This window comes from Prunus persica, chromosome G2 (assembly GCF_000346465.2).
Source record: "Prunus persica cultivar Lovell chromosome G2, Prunus_persica_NCBIv2, whole genome shotgun sequence".
NCBI classification, from domain to species: domain Eukaryota; kingdom Viridiplantae; phylum Streptophyta; class Magnoliopsida; order Rosales; family Rosaceae; genus Prunus; species Prunus persica.
Genome location: NC_034010.1, coordinates 29006903 through 29024084, shown reverse-complemented (window position 1 = coordinate 29024084; position 17182 = coordinate 29006903). Strand labels below are relative to the sequence as shown.

Sequence of the window (17182 nt, the reverse complement as noted above, 5' to 3'; positions counted from 1 at the left end):
GAACTTGTTCTCGCAGTCACTGCTTCGTCCTCTGGGTTCGGCACCGAAAAAAGACCCAACCCACCTAGGCGCCCGCCTAGCCACCGCCTAGCCGCCTAGGCCGATTTTCATTCTGATTCCAAGTAGGTAAATATGTCATCCATTTTTAGTCATGGAAATTCATCTCTTCTGCAGGTTCTTGACCTCGGTGATAAGATTGAGCTGTTGGTGGACAAAACTGATAATCTTCGCTCCCAGGTTAGTCGAAGACGCAATCTCCACTTTCGTCTCCTCGGGAATCATGAGGTACTTGAAGTAACGCTCCGCGAGGCAGAGCCAGTCTACTGGGTCGTCATTCAGTGAAGTTCAAGTTCATTGTCCATGGCATTGAGGAGGACCCATCCTTTGTTCTTGATTGTTCAGACCCAAATCCAAGTTGGCGGATTTCTTCCAGAAGCGTTTGCTGTAAGTGAGTTTGTGCGGACGCCATGGAGTTTATGGAGTTCTGTAGCTCCTGAAGCGAAGCCTGAGTTCTTCTTTGGGGAGTCGTAGCTCCAACTCCAGGGAACCCATTTCTTGCACAAAAACTCGTTGGTTCGAATTTTTTTAAAAAAAATAGTATAGCCGACCGGCTGTACGTATTTTGACACGTGGGCCCCTGTTATAGCCGTTTTTCTTACAAATAGTACAGCCGGGCGGCTATACCCCTTTTTATATTTTTTTAAAAATAGTACAGCCGGTCGGCGATACTTGGTTTTATTAATGTTTCTAAAAATTAGTATAGCCGCCCGGCTAAACTATATATTTAGTTCTATTTCTGCAGAGTATAGCCGCGCGGCTATACTCTTTTTAAAAAAGACTATTAACAGTACAGAGGGTTTAAAATAATAATTTAAAATAGTATAGCCGCACGGTTATACTTTTTTTATGGTTGTTGTTGGACAGCAAACCCTCGGAGCTCGGTCGTGTACTCTTTCACTGATCCCGGTTGCTCAGAGCGCAATATCTATATCGATGCACTCTCCAGGCCCAAAGGACTTCAAAGTTCTCACCACAAACTGCGACCATGAATCCAAGCTGTGGTAGGGCTCGTACAAGCCTGACATCCATGGAATCGCATCCCCCTGTAAGTGAAGGGACGCAATCTCCACTTTCTTCTCCTCGGGAGTCTTGAGGTACTTGAAGTAACGCTCCGCGAGGCAGAGCCAGTCTACTGGATTGTCGTTTCCTCCGTGAAACACAGGAATTTTCAGGTTCATTGTTCATGGCATTGAGGAGGACCCATCCTTTGTTCTTGATTGTTCAAACCCAACTCTAAGTTGGCGCGGATATCTTCCAGAAGCGTTTGCTGGAAGTGAGCTTGTGCGGAGGCCATGGAGTTTATGGAGTTCTGTAGCTCCTGAAGCGAAGCCTGAGTTTTTCTTTGTGGAGATGTAGCTCCAACTCTAGGGAACCCATTTCCTGTGGAGAAAGAGGGTTTTTCCCCGTGTTCTCGGAACCAAGCTCTGATACACAAATAGGATCAGAAGGGGAAGAGGAAGAAGAAGACAAAAGGAATATCAGAGGTGGTCAAAAATGGAGCCCTAGAGGCTATTTAAGAAAAATGAGTAGGCCAATCGAATCAGCAGCCCATAAGGACTAAACAGCCCAACTATGCTTCTCAGCCCATCAGAATTGTTGTAAATTTGGAATATCTGAAGGAACTCTCTTCTCTCTCTCCCCTGTGCCTTTGAATCACAAAAAACATGTCAAAACCATTAGAGAGATACCAAAAACTTGGCTTGAAAGAGTCTTTACCAAGAATTCACAGGTACCCGTTAGCCTGTAAGGAGCTGAGCTTTATTCTCAGAGGCGCTTACAAGAAAATTCCCAAGAATCTTCAATCGCTCATCTTCCAGGACACCCTCACCGCCTTTCGTCTCCTCCCTGAGTATGCTTTTTCCCTTATCTCGGATTTTATAAACTCTTTCTTCTTGTTTTGATATTTTTTAAAGAAAGAAACTTTTTGTGATATCTGGGTTGCTTCTGTTATTCGAATTCTGAGACATTTTGTATTCAAAATGGAAACTTCACAACCCAAGTTTGGATGAAATTGAATATTTTGTTAATTTTAATTCGTTGAGAGCTTCCATCATACTTAAATTATCTTAATTCGGTTATAATGCAAATTGTAATGAGGATGGTGATGAAACTTTGCTTGATTTGAATGAACAAAATTGTCAATTTTGGACTTTCTGGGATCAAACGTACTTTTGAGCTGGTTATTGTTTTAAGCTGTCTACTCTTCTGGATCAAGTTTAAGTTCTCGTAACAAGAAATTTTTGGACGGCTATTACAAAACTAGAATGCAGACACGCAATGCTGTTTTGGCAGCCCATCTCCTCCTTCAGAGCGTCGAGGCCACGTTGCCAAAGCAAAAGAAGAATGCAGCTGTTACAGAATATAAGAATGCAATGGTTGCTCATAAGAGGCGCACTAAAGCCCGCCAAGAAGAAAACGGTAACATGATTTTACTTTTATGTTTGCTCATACCTCACCATTTTTCCATGTTCCTAGTTTGACAGTCGGAAAATTTTGATAGGTTTAATCTGTTAAGCCTCGCATCCAATCCTTGTTAACTTTTTTGTCTCCTATCCCTGTAGTTTCAGGTTCAACCCAGCTGCCACAAGATGTTCTTGTTCACATATTCAGTTTCCTCGATATGCAATCTTTAGTCTCTGTTGGACGAGTCTGCTGGTGATTTCTCTTCCCTTCAATTATGTTGTGAGGAAACTGCTTTGGATCAACAATTACCTCTATAATACTTTATGATTGTTTTGGTGAAGGTTGTGGAATATAGCGGCAAGTGAGAACAATTTGTGGCAGGCACAATACACTACTTTCTTCGGGAATTCTGATAATGATGCGATGATTAAGGGTCGACAGATTGGTAGACTGGTTGAAGATGAAGGGGGGTATACACTATTTTGGCGAGAAGCCTTCAAACGAGCATATTTAGGTATCTTATTAGATATATGCTTTTGCTGCATCTGTTTTGAAATGCTTTGTATCACTAGAAAATAGATGTTTTATATATACCTCCTTAGAAAATATACCTCTAGATCTGGTTGTGTCACTAGAAAACATAAGTTGCAAAGAAGCACAGGCATGCATGCCTGGGTGCAAGCACGTGCGTTGCGTGGATTCTTGTTCTGCTTCCTGTCAGCTTTCAAGTGCAAAGTCATCCATTCTTACCTTTGCAAGCCTGCTTGGATTTCAGGTAGTTCTTCAAAGAAATTGAAATCCAGTAGGGGATACTGTAGGGACTGCAACACGATTGTTTGGCTCGATAACATGAAATGTTCAAATGAACATACAGGACTAAATTCTGAAAATCAGCAAATTAAGCCGGTGTTACCCAGTCAGGTATTTTCTATCTTGTTCTTTGCTCTAGTTTTTCGATTTTAGTTAGTGAAACTGGCAGGGATTCACTGAATGCTAATTCTGATGCTTGACTATCTTCCTTGTTTCTTGTCCTTACTAACGTATATTGTCAAATAAGACCGTTATTTGAAGAATGAAATCTGCTCTGGTTTTAGTTCTTCTTGTTTTCTTCTTAGAATCACTGGTTCTGTTTAGATTTTTGGTTCCGGTGACCTTACATCTATAACCATATTGCCATCTTTTTTCAGGTGGTTGGGTATCTCTTGGATGATTCTTTATCAATGGCATCTTCTTCAGACAGTGATAGTGATTCAGATGGAGGGCCATTTTCCAGGTTATGGGCCTACCAAAGACCCTTGAGCAAAACCCAGTAAAAGCATTTCATTCATGTATAGAGCTGCTCAATGAGGATGGCTAATATCTAGCGGCCAGCGTTCTCGCTTCTTCAAGAGGCTCTTCCCTCGCTGCTTGAGTCTCGACCGTCCCGGAGCTGGATTTTTAACTTTGTTTTCAAAAGAATATGTGTTTAGAAAAATAAGAAGTAATAATATTATAGTTCTTGTACCAAAATATATATTCATAAATTCTTCTTGTTTCATAATCTCTGTGTTTCTTTTGCAATACATTTCACATTGATAACAATCGACCTCAAACAGTAAAATGTAAAACTAATTCATCAGTCAGTAGTTTGGACAAATTTTGAAAAGTGAGTACTAATGCAGACAATATCGTAGATCAGATTGCTTCTTTCCAAGATTAACAATTTGGAATTAAGGCATATAAGGATAATAATTTTCATTATGGATTGGAAATAGAACTCAAAATAAATGTATAATCAAGTTCCGAAATATAAAAATTACAGCCATCCAGAAACACAGAGATCTAAAACGCATATATTCATTCATTAAGCTGTGTGCACCCAACCAGTACTAAAACATAAACGCACAAAGATGTAATCTAATGGAACCAAATAATTCAACACCGCCTTGACTAAAAACACAGTAACTTAAAGTGTACCCCTAAGTAAACACTTCACATGCATCAGCATGGTCCGTGTCTCTCTAATCCTTCTTCTTTTCTTTCAATGGGCCCTTGGGAATTTTACTCAAAACCTTGGCATCAAACACTGCGTACTGCTTCTTGAACTCAATCAATGCCTTCTCAGAAAAGGCATCAATCTGCACATCATATTTCTCATAAATCACCGGCAATGTGTGCAGCAACACAAAAGCTGCCATTCAAAATTCAAGGAGATGTTAATAACAGATGTTTCCTAAATCAAAATCGAGAAACACGCTAAAGAGAATCGAAAACTAAAAAGAAATCCTTACTTATGTAGAATAAGGTCAGGAAGTTGAACCATTTCCCAACCACTGACAGAATCCACAAGATGGCTATAACCTGGTAACCAGAAGAGCATCATTTAATGAGTCCATAATCCTAACAACTGCCTACACATACAGCACCACTATGAAAGAAAGATCAACTTACACCAAGGAACGTCTTCAAATCTCTCCCAGATGCAATATCCCGCAAAATGTGAAATGCTCTGTTGAGCTCAATTCTCAATGCAGATGCCAAATCAAGGACAGTCCTCTCAGAGAGTTGAACCTTTGGGATTTGTGGTGGAGACCTGATCAAGGAACATAGTGAAGTTAAGACCATATAATATTCTATCAAATACCAAATCTGCCAAAAATAGCATGAACACCAGAACATTACTTGTTGATAAAGGTTGATGCATTGGACCACAGGAAAAAGACAGCCAGAGAGAGTATCAATAAATGGCACACCAGAGTGATTAGATGGTATTCAAGCAACTCAAAGAAAACCCATAATACAGTAGCACCACCAAGCACACTTGCAGAAATTTTCTTGTTCCTCCATAGGAGGACATCAGCAGCTGCATTGAAATACTGACATTAGATTATAATTAAGGTCTTTTTGGTACAAGGTTCTTCTCTCAGGCATAGTCATAAATGAAGAAACGGAAAACTGGTCGAGAAATTCTTGCAGGATTTAGTATCTCAGCTTTTCTAAGGCATAATTTCAAAAACAAATCACCAGTTTCCAAATTCAAAATGAAGATGCCAATAGTGATAGACAGCCTTTAAAAAATATTATGAAAACACGCGGGCACAACCCAACACAGCAAATCAAAAGAAAGTGAGCTACTAAACCACATACTATAAACATATGAAATATTTATTATGTATCAGAAACCAGGAAAATACTATTAAAATATTGTCAGTATATTTTCATTACATCATTTTGAAACGTATATTATATATATAAAACACAAAGCAGAGGAAAAATAAAAAATAACTAGTATGCAAAATCAACAATTTGAATAATGCCTACCAATTGGAATCTATCCACTAATACTACACACACAAAAACCCTACAATAATTCATTTATCTAACTTTGTTTTACAACCCAGCACATTAATTAATTTAATTTAAAAAAACAAAACAAAATCATCGGTGCACTGCATACCTCTTCATTTAATCGCATATACGATAATATGAAGAAGAAACAAAAGCGAATTAAAAAACTGAGATCAGCTCGCTTATACGAAAATCCTTGTACACTTTTCAGGAATGAACATTTATATTATATTAATTCAGCAAAGTCGTTATTCAATCAGATCCCCAAAATTAACTTTCCTAATTTAGTTTTCCTTTAAATTCCACCTTTTCTGATCAATCAAACAAAACACAATGAATTCATGCAAACATAAATGTTAATAATGTATTATGGAGAAAGAGAGGAGGGAAATACAGTACGTTTGCCACCGCCCAAAACCTTGTGAACGGGCTTCTCTCTACCGAAGAGCCTAAAAATCTTGGATTTGACGGAATCGTGAGTAGACGGCTTGTCGTCTTCAACCTTGGGTTTAACGACGTTGTGCTTGGACTTCTTCTTGTCGTCGTCGGAGTCCGATGAAGAGGCCGATGCGTGGTGGCCGTAGATCTTATCCACCAGCGATTCTGGCGTTGGTGTCGGTGCTGGCTCCGCCATGGTTTCTCAGATCGAATGGAGAGAGAGAGAGAGATGTAGAGTTTGAGAGCGTTGATATCAGAGTGTGTTTATGTGATTGTGTGTTTAGGTGGGGGGGTAATTTTAATTTAAAGCGAGAAGCAAGGGAGATAAAATCTGAGCCGTCGAAGAACGGACATGGGACCGAGGCTGAGGTTCGGATGGCCCGAATCGAGTGGTTCGGAAAATAACAGAAACCAAGGAAAGGAAAGGGAAGGGCGCAGTTGTATGGAGAAAAGAGTTGGACAAGGCGGGAATGTCTCGCGTTACGGCGCTTCTGGTGCTCTGTGATATCACAGCGTTAATTTCTTTCAATTTAAATATTGCAATCATATATTATAATTTAGCTTTTAAAAGGGTCTATATACATTTGAGAATTGGATTCTATGAATTTAGTGAACGCTCCATTGGGAAAATCTTACTGTCTAATGATATTAATTAGGATTAAGAAAAATGAAAGAATAATGTGTTATTTTATTTATGGAATAATGAAAATGAGCACAAAGTTTGGCAAATAAGCTGTGACGCACCTGGCTGTGAGAATAAAAGGCTCCACCTCCAAATTGATGTTCCATCAGTCGTATTTTGGGGTGGTGTTGGCATAACGGAACACCATGTACAGTAGACAATAGCCCATGATCCTATGCCAATGGCCCGATGCCTTAGAATTTAGAAAGCCTGTTGTAAATTTCAATTCAAGTCTCTCCTCGGAACACAGAGCAAGATGGAATATGGATTTGATAGATGAAAATGAATGATGATGAATGCTGCAAAGGTATTTGAAACCACGAGATCAGAAGGCAGAGGCTTCTTCTTCTTGGTGCTTTGAGAAGGCAAAAGTTTAAGGATGATGGATGGGGGGGGGGGTGTGGGTTTAGGAGGGTTGGGAGGAGAAATTGGAGAATATCCCATCATAATTGCCAATGTCAATAGGAATATAAGAATAACAGAAGCTCATACAAGAATATGCTTTCTTTTCTTCCCTCCCTCCCTCCCTCGTCATTGCTCCATCCATGATCCAAGTCCAACCACCACTAGTACTGCACTTTTGTTACTTTTTAAGTTTGGAAGCAAAACACCAAATTTCAGCTTCTTCAAGGGCTACACTTCTTCTGTTCTTTGCTCCAAAAGAGGCCCAAGCCCATGTAAGTCATTGGGTTCTACGGGCATTGAATTTGAGGATGTGTTTCATTTTCAGCAAAGTCCATCGCCATGCGTTTTTGTATGTCGTTCAATGAAAACGAATCATTCGAAATCCATCGCTATAATGAGGGGGTTGCGTTGCGTGCTTGTTGCAGATGGTCTTCGATTGCCATTAACAAAATTCTAAGTCCAATGGATGTTCTTCGCTGCCTATTACAAGTCTATTTCACTGCATTTCATATATAATGGTATTTCAAGGTCGCTGATTTACAGACTAAACAAGTTTAGCCAAGTCAACAACATCACCACACCAGCATTTTGATTTTGGACACGAAACATGAAGACCCCACCAGTTACAAAATTCTTCGAGGCATAATTTGACCAGCCAACCGCATATGAAATTCTTCAACAGACAAAGAGAGCTTCACTCAAAAACCCACAAACAAGTACAACAAAAAGTCATACTAGATGGCGACTGCTTTGATCCACCTGAGATGACAAGAAGAAAAAAAAAATTGGAAAATCATAATATGTTCATGGTGGGGTTCACCTTCCCAGTTTTAAAATCAAAAGATGTGAATAATCATGGTAGATTAGGGTGCAGAATCTTACAAATTTGGAACATTTATGCAGCATGATTGAAAATAGGACCAATATTCCATTCTAGATGTAATAAACTATATGCCATGTAAATGACAAAAATGTTTGTGATGATGAATTGTTGATATGAATGTAGAGTAGAGAGAAGTAGTAGACAGAGGGTAGATAGAGTCAGCTTAAGCCTTTCTGTTTAAAGATGAAACAAAACAAAATGGGGAAAAAGTCGGCTAAGAATGGCATTGGCAAGGCTCAAAATTGTGTCGTGCACACCATAAAGTTCTAAACCAGAAAATTTAATATAAAAGCTAACAATTCAGACAGAGGGAGACTGTTTCACTGCAGCAGTTGAGGACCACAGCATCAGCATATACAGTAATAGTAATAGTATGGTTTATTTCCTTGTCTTAATTTGAGGACCACAATTGAGATTGAGAGGTAGACCTAGCTTCTCCTCAAGCCTTTTAAACATTACAGGAATATACTTACCAGAAAATTAAAGACATGACAAAGAATTTGGCACTTTGAGAATCTGATTCAATCCCCTTAAAACCACAATCACAAATCTTATCTTTATGCTTTCTTTCACATGGCTGGAGCCTGAAGAAGCCTGGAGAGAGAATATATAATTAAGAAATTGAGTGAAAGAGGAAACTAATAACTGAGGGACTTTTCTCTCTCTAGTAACATTTTTTGTGCAGAAGGCCAGCTGCATTGTATGCATTCAAAAGAAGGGCCAAGACCACACAAACCCAAGTTTACAAGTCAAACCTTTTACTGCAAAGACTTAAGACCCGCTTGCTTCGGCCATCAAGGAAAATTAAAGCCTTTGGACCTCTCTTCTCTTTAAAGGTAGGGAGAGGAGAGGGAGGGGTCCCTTCCCCTGAGCAACAGAAGAAGCGTGCCCCAGCTGCACCAATGCCTTGCCTTGTAAAGAACCCAATTCTCTGACTTATCAGATCTTTTTAAGACTCTTTCTCTCTCTCTCCTGCATAAATGTGTAATATCTTATGTAACATAACCCTACGTTGGGTAACTTTGGTTGCTTTTGCTCCCCTCTTTTTTCTTTTTGGCCTTTTCTCTTTCATTTTTCATTCTCTTTATCTATTCTTTTTGGAAGTTTCTCGTCACCATCCTTATGTCTTCTCTACTCCATGCCCAAAATCAATTGCACAAGCAGAACTAGATTGGGAACTACACCATATGAAATCATCCATTCACTATCACGCGCTCCTCCTCCTAAAGATGCAAAAAGATATAAAAGATCATTTAACCAATCTGTTAGCTTTTCTTTTTTACTAGAAAGAAAAAAACATCATTTGACCAATCCATTTATAACTTCCATCACAACTGTGAGTTTATCTTCATGAAACTTTATTTTAATAACAATTCCAAGAAGAAAACAATAAAATGTAGAAATAGAATTTGACTTGGCAAAGTACAGATGGAAATTGCAGTCCACTTGTGCGTAACAAAGACCAACGTTCTGGTTGAAAATTATGCAAATTCAAAGTTCAAAGTATGCAGGAGCGTAAGGGGACCGGGCGTGGGGCCAAGAATTGAAAGCAAAGAAAACCTCTGCATCGATTCATCAGCAAAGTCTGAAAATCTGCATTTGCAAAGAGAATACGTATATTATATCATGCTCTTCTTGTTGTATACGTAGCTCACAGCTCTGAATTCTGAAACGTTTCATAGACCATCCCATAGTCTAAATAAGTCTAGATGGTGTATACTTTTAGAACCACGTAATCAGAGTCATGTAAATGAAAACAGCCAACCTACAAAACAAAAAGAAAAGTATTCTCTCTCTCTCAAAAGCAAAAGAAAAGCTTTGCTGCCTCTCTCTCTCTCTCTCTCTCTCTCTCTCTGTGTTTCCCCCGAACACCACTTTCGATGCTGCAAACGCAACCACCACCATAAAACGAAGCGAAATTTTATTAAAGCTCTCTTTATTTCACTCATATCCTCACGTTACCCTCTGCTCCTCTCTCACTACTTTCTGGTATAAAACCCATCAAAACCCTGCATTAACCAAATCCCTTATCGCTTAAGCCTCTCTGTCTCTCTCTTTCCCTGCACCATGGAAACTCTCCATTTCCTCAAGTTCTGGAAACCCAACAATGCCTCCACCATTGCAGTTCCAAGTCCTTTAGTTGAAACAGACCATGAGGTTGAAGAAGAAGAAGAAGAAGACTCATTCTTCGACTTGGAATTAAGTTTCCATATCATGAACAAAAACGACACAAACAAGGCTTGCACAGATGATGCAACCCAGCAGGAAAGTAACAGGCTTGATTCCATTCCAAAATCAAACAACTCAGCCAAAAAAGCCGGCTGTACCGAACCCTGTCTTTCCAAATCGCCCCTTTCTCTGTCGCCTTCTGATCCAATTTCCAAAAGGAAAATCCTCCCCATTGAGCCCATTTTCAAGCCTCAGTCCCCAATTGCTCTCCTTAAGTCGGCTCCAAAGTTTGGAGCTTTCATGTTGAAGAAGCCCAAAGCAACAAAAACAACAGCAAAGAAAACAGGGGAAGCAGAGTCCAAAGTTTTGATGGAGACCCAGAAGCAGAAAAGCAAAGAAGGCAACCTCTTCGGTGTGAAACTTCTCAATACTGAAGAACATCAAAACCCTTCTAAGCTCACCAGAGAAAACAGTTCCAGGAGGAACGGAAGCAGGCAACAGAACCAGAGCTCAGAAGACTCCAAAACAGAGCGATTCTCGAAAGATATGATACAAAAGTACCTGAACCTAATCAAGCCACTTTATATGAAGGTTTCCAAAAAGTGCAGTGAGAAGGTGAAGCCTTCTGGTAATATTCCAATGTCATCGCCGAATTGTTCTCCTGCTATGCCGGTATTATCTATGTGTTCGCCCAAGAAGGAGAAGCAGGGGAATATTCCTGCCGGAATTAGAGTTGTTTGTAAGAACTTGGGGAAGAGCAAATCGGCCACGACGATGGCAGGGGCGCCACAGGTGAAACGGAGAGACGATTCTCTGTTGCTGCAGCATGATGGGATTCAGAGTGCCATTCTACATTGCAAGAGATCATTCAATTCTAGAGGTACTGAGAATGAAAAATTACTTTAGTTTGTTTTAAATTAGTGAAATTTATTTGATTTTGAAGCTTACTTTTTGGATCAGTTAAGTTCAACAATTAATTTGGTTTCAGATTCTTCCTCGTTATCAAGGTCAGCCAGTGATTCTTCATCCATGAACTCGTACTCTACTGGTATAAATCACTCTCTTTTTAGCAAATCAAGTGAATATCAAATTCCAATCTCCAAATTTGCTTTTGATTATAACCAAAATTTTCACATTTCTTGCAGATTCTTCTCTGTTATCACGGTTTGCAAGTGAATCCCACGACAGATCAGCGAGAAGCTCCATTGAGGAAGGGGTTTGTGCTGAAATTTGAAGCTTTGTTAATTGATTTTTGAGAGAGAAAACGCGGGGAAAAACAGAACCGGATGATGAGGGCTCTGTTCTTTTTGTGTGTTCTACGTGCTTCTGTAAAAACAAAGGAAAAAAGAAAATTTGAGCTAGGGTAGAGGGTTATTTTTGATATTTTAGCTTCAGCTATGTATGATGAGACCAGTGAAACCATAGGTTCACCTGTTGTTGTCTGTAAAGTGATGGGTCATTATGAAAAACTGAAGAAAAACTCCGATATGATATCTTTTTGTGGTTTTGTGTATCTATCAGTGTGCCCTTGTCTCTGCTCTCAAGCGGCATAGCATCATGTTGCCTTTGAATGTATGGGAGAAATCTGTATAAATCAATCAAACCGTATGTGACATTATTTTCTGCATTCACAGATTGATTTGACTCAACAGGTTCTGCATCTTTCATTTTCTTTGAGGTTCCACTTTCCAGGAGAAAATGACAGAAGCCGGAATATTAATCAGGTCAGTCAGATGCTTGTATTGTATCAATCCTCCTAGTTCCCTTTTTCTAATGCAACTCATAAAAACTGGCTGATGGAAATCAATTTTTGGTGGTGTGGTGTGGTGACCTTTAAATTAATAGCTTCCCACACAGCGTTTTTGGCAATGGTTTTTCATATTTGTGTAGGGTTTTTGAGGGAGGATTTATTATGACCAACAACCTGCATATGTACTGGTTAATTTCATTCCGACAGCATTCTTGCTTTTATAAAGTACTTTTTGAATTGTAAAAGAAGCATTTTATTTGCTTTTATTAAAAACTGATTTCGTTCCAAAGCGAAAAAGCATTCAGAGTGGCAGATGCTCTCCCAGTCTCTCTGTCCAACCCATCCCATCTGATTTTGGTTCGTTGGAGATTCAATTCAATTTTGACTGCTTGTTGCAGCAGGGGAACTACTATAAATAAATTCATAAATGTTTATTTTCTCTTTTAATTGCGCTGGCCTCCCATCACTTTTGACATAATAACATGGATGTCACTCAAAACTTTTTATTGACACTAACTGCCCCTCCTCTTCTCTCTGACCGACCAGCATAATGTTCTTCCTTCCAGGGAAGGAAGGGAGAAAGACTTCCATGCTATGGATATAGCAAGAGCGCGTGTCATAGTGTTATTGGTCGGACATATGCAACTAAGTTTTTCTCCAAAGAAGGACGTCCGTTTTTGGGCAGTTTGGAGATTCCAAGTTTCAAATTTGAAATGGAAAACTTAGAAGTTACTGTTTGTTTTTAGTCATAAATGAAAACAAAAGTAATACTTGTGTAATATCAAATGTCCCAAAAAGAGGAAGAGGAATATGAAAGCAGATGTAAGCTTGTGTACGAATTTTGGATATAAAATTGCATATGAAAATGATATATTATAAATCAATGGAAGGATTAGCAGGGCATGCAGTGCACTTCTCTAAGTTCTAACACATGATGATGATGACAAGAAATGCCAGAAAAATTGTGGCCCATTTCAGACACCAATGCAAACTTCACGGTGAACCACATTGCAGAGCTGACAAAGAAACCCCATTTGCATTGCACCATGTGAAAAAGACAAACGACACCACACAGACTAGACAACAAGAACAAGGTAGAGCTGCAATGCAAATGCAATGGGGTAAGTTTCAACTTCACAATTAAGAAAGACCAGCCAAGATAAAGAGGTGCTCGATTTTTAAAGTCACAAGCCAAGTCTCGTGAGCGGCAGCAGCAGCAGGCCCACTATCATTCATACATTCATATCACATCAGTTTTCAGACCAAAATCTCTGTGTGTTGAGTTGTCTTCAACTCACCAAACTTATTCCACTCAGAAAAATCCCAAAGCAACATGCATGTGCCAAAAAGAGGTTAAATCTTTGTCTTGTAATATTTTTTTTCAACAGGATTATAAACAGTAGCTGGTTCTTTTGGTATTTTGACTGATCAGTGAACACATAATTACGAGAGATTACTAAAATGATGGTTTAGTTTATAAGATTAACAAATAATAAAGTTATAATCTATGAGGTTAATGTCCAGTTTTTGAACATAATACAGCATAACACATGAACACAGCTCTCGGTTCTCACTCTTCAGATTGCTTAAGGGTTGGTTGAGACAAGATACTCGGAATGAATGATGTTTATGATTAATTATTTGGGTGGGCATTTTATTTTTCTTCAACAAGTTACTCCAAAACCAGAACAGAAAAGGGTTGAAAGTCGAGGCAAAGGTTACTGTTCATTGCATTTGCACCAGTTGGATTGGAGCAGTAAAACGACAGGATTTCGTTTAATTGTTACACTCAAGAAATGTGATTTAATTATTAGTAGATGAATGCAATGCACCAAGTAACACTACGCAAACAAACACCCGACATCATATTTTCATCCGAGGTCCATAGATCTGCTCTGTTTCCTCCACTGATATTGTGTCTGGTGGTCACAAATATTGCGTTTTCGTTATGTCATATGCATCGTGTCTTCTATCATGTGAGCTCATTTTCCAATTATAGCTTTCTTTTTGGGGCAAAACAACATTCTTAGGAAACATTAAGATTGGAATTAGATTTTCTTTGCACCTCTCCAGTTCATTGGATCTGTCCCAATCATCCGCCAAGCTTTCCGAAATGTTTATACAATATGTTAAACTCCCCAGCGTATCAATAGCATATATGTACTTGTATTCGTATTCGTGTTCGTGTTCGTGTACGTGGGTTATACCATGACAGCCCAAACCCTTAATGGACCCCAAGATTAGTAGACTCCAATGGAGAGGTGTGATGGACAGGCTTCTTTTTGGTCTGAGTTATGGGCCTACTTCAGTCCATGCCCAAACATTATATCCAATTCAATATTATTCAACATGTAAAAAACCACTAATTACAAGAATTTTACACAGGCACATTAATTAGAGACCACATACAATATGTAGTAGAAGAATAACGCTACTCTTATAATATTTGTATATCATATTTTCATATCATTTTATGTGGCAACTAAGGTGGACAACCACATCAATTAAAATTATTTAACATTTTCTTTTCTTTTATGATTTATTCCATTATTTGTTTTTCTAATTTTCTTAATTAAAATATACTTCATTGATTTAATTGATGTGGCATATGATATGGACATGCCACATCATGTGATATATAAATGTGGGATAAAAATGTGTTAAGTGTAGCATTACTCTATGTAGAAACAAGATGTCTGTAGCTCACAAAATAAATATGATAACAAGAATAGGCATTTAAAAAAATAAAAGATAAAAGATTATACACAGCCGCGCAGCCAGACGCTTTGAACTGACAAGTATAGCCGTGCGGCTATACTCGTCGGGACCTTGTTCTGTAATTGAAGCCCTGGTGAGCTTTGAGCCATCCGCTCTGCAAAAGATTTACATCCGGCATGAATTCCACAGCAATACACATGACTTCTAATACCACAAAGCACATTACTTGGATAAATCCGACAGTTAGGACGGGATTAAATAATCTGTCTTTAATGAATCATTATTTTTAATTGTAGACTAAAAGTACTTGAAAGATCATGCATGTAGACATTCTTCATAATTAGGGTTTCAACATCTTACACTTAGCATTCAAGTTTCTGGTGTGGAATTAATAGAAACTGAAACCCATAAAAGAACATCTTCGATTACATTTCTTTTAAGCTTCCACACGTAAACTTCAATGTGGAAATCAACAATAACTTTTTCTTCTTTCAGAATATAAATAAATTCTTACCTTTCATTCTCAAGTATAAGCATTACCCAAGTTGCGAAATAAGTACACAATTGTAGGTTCCCAAACCTTGACATCTAATGTTAGAGATCTCACCTGCAGTCATCCTTTAATGGTGTTCGTGTTCGTGTTCGTGTACGTGGTTTATACCATGACAGCCTAAACCCTTAATGGACCCCAAGATTATTACACCCCAAACATTATTCAATATTCAACAGAATTTTGCACAGGCACATTAATTATTAGAGACCACATCCACATACAATATGTCCGTAGCTCACAAAATAAATATAATAACAAGAATAGGCATTTAAAAAATAAAAAATAAAATATTATACACAGATTAATATTATGATCACTTGCAGACAATATTTTGGACCGACTGCGTTGCAAGAACAATTTCCATGGTGCAATTCATGTGAGCAAACTTCTTCTTCTTGATCACCTTCATCAGATGTATTTTCCCATCCAATTTGGACGCGGAGGTAATTGGAATTATCCCAGAGCTAATATCACTTGCCAACTGAGACTGAGAGTTGGCAGACAAGCCATTTGAAGTGAGCTCCAGTGAGTCCGCCACCTTTCTGGTCGATCGAGCTCTGGCTCTGGCCTCGTACACATTCACCTGCCCAATTCTGGTGCCTCTGTACTCAAATTCGACGATGCCATCTTCGTAGTTGAAGTGTCCAAAGTTGGTGTTCTTCACCCCAAACTTAACGTCCATGTCCAAGTTAAATGAAGGGCTGGTGCCGTTGCCAACCTCAAAGTCACTGAAGGAGGCCGATCGAACTCGGAATTTTGGACTTTTGATTTTCATAACAGTGAGTGCAAAGACTGTTATGACTATGACTTGGAACACGGCAAAGACAGTAACGTAATAGGCACCTCATGCGCCTCTTTCTTTTGAGCTCTGCGGGGTCTGCTGTCACTGCAGATTCATGATCGCTCCGGATGTAGCCGTTTGCCGGGACCAAAGGGTAGGGTGATGTTGCTTCGTTCTCAGCTGCCATTTTAATTTCTTTCAACTTCTAGCTGCACGAAGTTTTTTCTTTTTCTTTTGGTGGGTTTGCGGTTTGAGCAAGTATTTATAGATATATGCTAAGATCAGAATAGTAGATATTTCGAAGTGGTTAGGAGGAGGAGGATTGAGAGTTCACTTATTTTGACAAAGTTTTCAGCAAGGTCTTGTTTCTTGTATTTTTCTTGTCCCAAACACGGAAGCCGGCTTCGAACTTTGACTTTTCAGGCATATTTTTATGGCGACGTGCACCGTAAATACTTTTCAACCAAAATTGTACTTGTCCTAATAGTTGCAGAACCTTCTATAGATCACGAGGATGCCGGTCACGGCCTAATCAAATTACACGAGGATATAAATTTATTTTTTTTAACTGTATAATTTTTGTTTATTATTAATTGTCACCATAGCTGTTCCAAGTATTATTATATTTAGGCGCGTTGATAGAGAGTTTGACACCCGCAAAGGTCAAAAGTAGGAAATTTACGCGTTTTATAAGAGAAGAGTTGGTTAAACTCATCCATGAAAGGAAGCTTAGCTATTAAAAAAAAGAAGGAATATTATTATCCCAAAGGCGGCTAAGATAGCCTAAGCCTCCTTCAATTGAAAAGGCTTCATTCGCGACGCGTTTAAAAAATGAGGGTTGTTCTGCTTGGAATTGTTCATTCTAGAATATTAGCCTGTTTATATCAATTTGTGTAGTCTGTTTCTTGGGGCTTTGCCTCCCTTACTTAATTTTTTTTTTTAAATTAAAAAAAAAAGAAAAAAAAGAGAGGGTTGAAACTCGTGTTTTGGTCTTCTGTATCCGTACAAGTTCA

The 17182-nt window shown here is 38.7% G+C and overlaps 3 protein-coding genes and 1 pseudogene across 5 annotated transcripts; 2 read left to right on the top strand and 2 right to left on the bottom strand.

Annotated features, from left to right (window-relative positions):
• On the top strand, window positions 922-4066 carry LOC18785377 (F-box protein At5g52880). 2 transcript variants are annotated; one of them, XM_020556502.1, is made up of 6 exons: window positions 922-1909; window positions 2324-2478; window positions 2628-2715; window positions 2805-2977; window positions 3239-3384; window positions 3651-4066. In XM_020556502.1, exons 1-6 carry the CDS (start codon window positions 1725-1727, stop codon window positions 3774-3776), a joined length of 873 nt encoding a protein of 290 aa, XP_020412091.1. In that variant the 5' UTR covers window positions 922-1724; the 3' UTR covers window positions 3777-4066. The 2 variants fall into 2 exon arrangements, with proteins under 2 accessions (XP_020412091.1, XP_007218759.1); XM_007218697.2 differs by having other exon boundaries at window positions 2622-2715.
• On the bottom strand, window positions 4181-7046 carry LOC18784752 (reticulon-like protein B1). The gene is made up of 6 exons (XM_007218757.2): window positions 6973-7046; window positions 6190-6727; window positions 5125-5305; window positions 4894-5035; window positions 4734-4803; window positions 4181-4633 (listed from the first exon to the last, which is right to left on the bottom strand). The coding sequence occupies exons 2-6, from the start codon at window positions 6422-6424 to the stop codon at window positions 4464-4466; spliced, it is 798 nt and encodes a 265-aa protein (XP_007218819.1). The 5' UTR covers window positions 6425-6727; window positions 6973-7046; the 3' UTR covers window positions 4181-4463.
• Window positions 9979-11985, top strand: LOC18785674 (probable membrane-associated kinase regulator 5). Of its 2 annotated transcripts, XM_007218078.2 has the most exons (3): window positions 9990-11247; window positions 11356-11415; window positions 11513-11985. In XM_007218078.2, the coding sequence occupies exons 1-3, from the start codon at window positions 10266-10268 to the stop codon at window positions 11599-11601; spliced, it is 1131 nt and encodes a 376-aa protein (XP_007218140.1). In that variant the 5' UTR covers window positions 9990-10265; the 3' UTR covers window positions 11602-11985. The 2 variants fall into 2 exon arrangements, with proteins under 2 accessions (XP_020412089.1, XP_007218140.1); XM_020556500.1 differs by lacking the exon at window positions 11513-11985 and having other exon boundaries at window positions 9979-11247; window positions 11328-11415.
• Window positions 15533-16617, bottom strand: LOC18785708 (annotated as a pseudogene).